At 34.6% G+C, this 3,071-nt stretch overlaps 1 protein-coding gene across 1 annotated transcript; it reads left to right on the top strand.

The window, feature by feature from the left end:
* The first annotated feature begins 6 nt into the window (after nucleotides 1-6).
* LOC117114295 (trace amine-associated receptor 8c-like) lies at nucleotides 7-2,534 on the top strand. The gene has a single exon (XM_033257922.1). The coding sequence runs from the start codon at nucleotides 1,186-1,188 to the stop codon at nucleotides 2,146-2,148; it is 963 nt and encodes a 320-aa protein (XP_033113813.1). The 5' UTR covers nucleotides 7-1,185; the 3' UTR covers nucleotides 2,149-2,534.
* The last annotated feature ends 537 nt before the right edge of the window (nucleotides 2,535-3,071 follow it).

Below are 3,071 nucleotides of genomic sequence, written 5' to 3'. Positions count from 1 at the left end.
TGTATATAAGTGATATATATGTATATAAGTAACTTTGGTAAGTTAAGAATAATTATTAAATTTTACAACTCATGTGGTCAATAGAATGGTAATTGAATAAACAGAATTGTAATTGAATAAAACTTTGATAATTTTGCCAGTATTTGATAAGTTAAGTTAAAATTGTAGGCCTATAGTATTTATTGTTAGAATTACAGTAATACAGAATGGTATATTAAACAGAGATTCCCATTCCGTTGAGGACCATGTATTTTGAGTGTTTTACTGATTGAGTTTGTTAGTGTGGTGTATTGCCTTCATTTTTTTTTTCAAAAAGTACACGAATGAGTGAAACATCAATCTTTGTAATAAACGTAGAGTACGATGTGAATACGAGGGACTATATTTCTATTATTACACCCTTGTGGTGCAGTTTATGTACTAACTGTGGCTTTTTGTACAAATGTACGAGATGAAGTAATAGTTCTTGTGATCAATATTATACTGTTGATCACAATGACGAAGGAGTGGTATATACAGTGATATGAAGTTTATCCCACTTATTGTAAGGCTTGTGAACATTCCAAAAACTAAACTTAGTTAATGGCAACCGCGGAATATCTAGGGGTCGTGGAGGGACCAGATTCTATGAGCCTACAAAATGCAGGGGCGGATTTAGGGAGGGGCACAGAGTGAGGCACATGTCGTCCGGTTTTTTGCCATTGGCATCTATTATATTCTAAAAGAAATAAAAATGCAAAGTGGCATATAAATACTAAATCTTACAATACTGTACTTCGTAACAGCATATACTGAATAGGAATCATATGGTGCCATTATTTGATACAGGAAATTGGGGCCCATGTTTAAAAATTCTGAATCCGACCAAGAAATTTATTGCAAATAATTTCGCTTTTAAATTATAATCTGAAATATTACTTAATAAAATTTAATTTTTAAATAAAATTATTGTAACAGTTATAATAATTGCTGTTTACACACATTTAATCTCTAATTATTTGATGCGTCCTTGTAATCTACATTTTATTCTATATGGAGGACAATGATATATTACGTCACGTGATTTTCACAATCTCAAAATTAAATAATGAGTATTGCCATCTCGGATTCATTACAACCGTGCAGTGCAGCAGCAGTGTTGAGTTCTGATTGTCATAAAATTATTTTGTTTGGTCCAACTGTAAAATGGATGAGTTTGCTAGCATACGAAACGTCACGACGATCAACGAATATAGAGACAATTTAATTTTCGTTTTAACTGTTTATATACCACTGGCTTTGGTGATCATTTGTGGAAACGCGTTTGTTCTTATTGTTATTCGCCGAACTCCAACCTTACATGAGTCTCAATTTACTTTACTTGCTAGCTTAGCATTTGTGGACCTGCTCACGGGAATTATCGGCATCCCTATCTTTATGTGGGAGTATGTCACGCGGGAATCCCTTTACCTACAGAATATCGATGACTGCGAGTTACAATACATTCCTATGAAACTCTTCATTGGAACGTCATTTCTCCATCTTCTCTTTATTACTGCGGACCGGTACGTTTCCATAGTGAAACCGTTAAAGTATGAACAAATTGTTACTCAAAGCCGTATTTACTGTGCAATTGCTATATCATGGATAACAGCTTGTGGGTATGTCAGCGTCCCATTCTTATGGAAAAGCAAACGAATTGGGGAAAAATTTCTTTGCTATCAAATGAATCGAGAGGGTATTGCAGCTCAACGTTACGTAGTTTTGACAATGGTCCCAACAGGTGTGATTTTACTGATTTTTATGTACGTCTGTATTTTCATGGAGGCAAGAAAGCTAAGTAGCATCGTACACGCTGAAAATACAGTTGGCATAACAGTAGTTCGTAAGAATTTTAAAGCTGCTAAAACAAGCGCTTTAATCGTCTGCTTATTCATTGTTGCCTATTTCCCTTATTCACTCAGAGTTGTTATCTTTTCACTTGGGTTTCAACGTTCTGATGTTTACTGGTACGAGCTGATAACGGAAGTCTCGTTGAGTATTAGTTCGGCCGTCAATCCGTTCATCTACGTGTTTCGTCATAGGCAATTCTCAACAGCGCTACGTCACCTTCTGCGGAAAAGAACTGAATTCTCAATAAGTACAATAGTTTCATTTGATGGTCGTTAATACTAATATTAAAGTAAGAAACCTCGTAATCCTCCAGAAACTGTAACACATCACGACTTCCTTTCCGTTATTCGTATGTACCAGTGTGTAGTCTACAGCACTAAGGGTGGATCGAAGGTTTCAAGTCGCGGGATACTAGAACAAATCATGAGGGGCGCTAATAATGGGCGAAAAAAATGCATTATTGCTACTCGCATTTTAATACCAGAATATACTGGGGAAAATGGGATATCCTCTGACTAAATGTAGACGCTCTTTAATTTATATAAGCAAGGGTAATATAAGTTATATATTTTTATTTTGTGTAATATTTTTTGTGTGAATATCATAAAGGCCTAGATATATAATGATGTACTGACTGTTATATTCTAATTTGAGTAAGGAAATATCGCAGGCATATAATCACATTACATTCTGTCTCTTATACACATCTAGATGTGTATAAGAGACAGATATTAAACAGTTCACCCACCAAATCAAGACCGCCATGACCTTTGATAGGCCTTCTTGAAAATTTGCGATGGTTTCAGAATTCTGTCTCCAATTAGAGGGCTATACTTTGTGTTAAAAGATTGTATTGAAGATTGTTATTTGGTTCTTTTAAAAATTGGTCTCGAATTAGAGGGGTCTCGAATTGGAGGGTGCAGTGTATTACAAATTATTGTAATAATTTTACAATAACACGAATCTATAAAATATCAAAACCAGACAGGATTTTTAAGCAAATAGCCTAGGTACAATAGAGTGGAAGTTGCGGTACAGAGTTATGTTCAAGGCTTCAAAGTGTTGCTGATAATAAGCAATAAGTGGTGTTTTTTTTCACTAAAAAAGTAACCACGTTAATCCTAAGTTTTAACCCCAAAATGTATGTCATTAAGAAATCAATGTGACTAATTTAGAATAGAACTAGACCTAAACATTAG

The sequence above is a fragment of the Anneissia japonica genome, unplaced genomic scaffold (genome assembly GCF_011630105.1).
Source record: "Anneissia japonica isolate Jap-2015-1 unplaced genomic scaffold, ASM1163010v1 scaffold199_len4679917_cov187, whole genome shotgun sequence".
Taxonomy (NCBI): domain Eukaryota; kingdom Metazoa; phylum Echinodermata; class Crinoidea; order Comatulida; family Comatulidae; genus Anneissia; species Anneissia japonica.
This window is presented reverse-complemented; position numbering and strand designations above follow the sequence as displayed.

Bases quoted from the DNA above. Each gene is read 5' to 3' on its own strand.
- LOC117114295 (XM_033257922.1), top strand. From the start codon at position 1,186: ATGGATGAGTTTGCTAGCATACGAAACGTCACGACGATCAACGAATAT.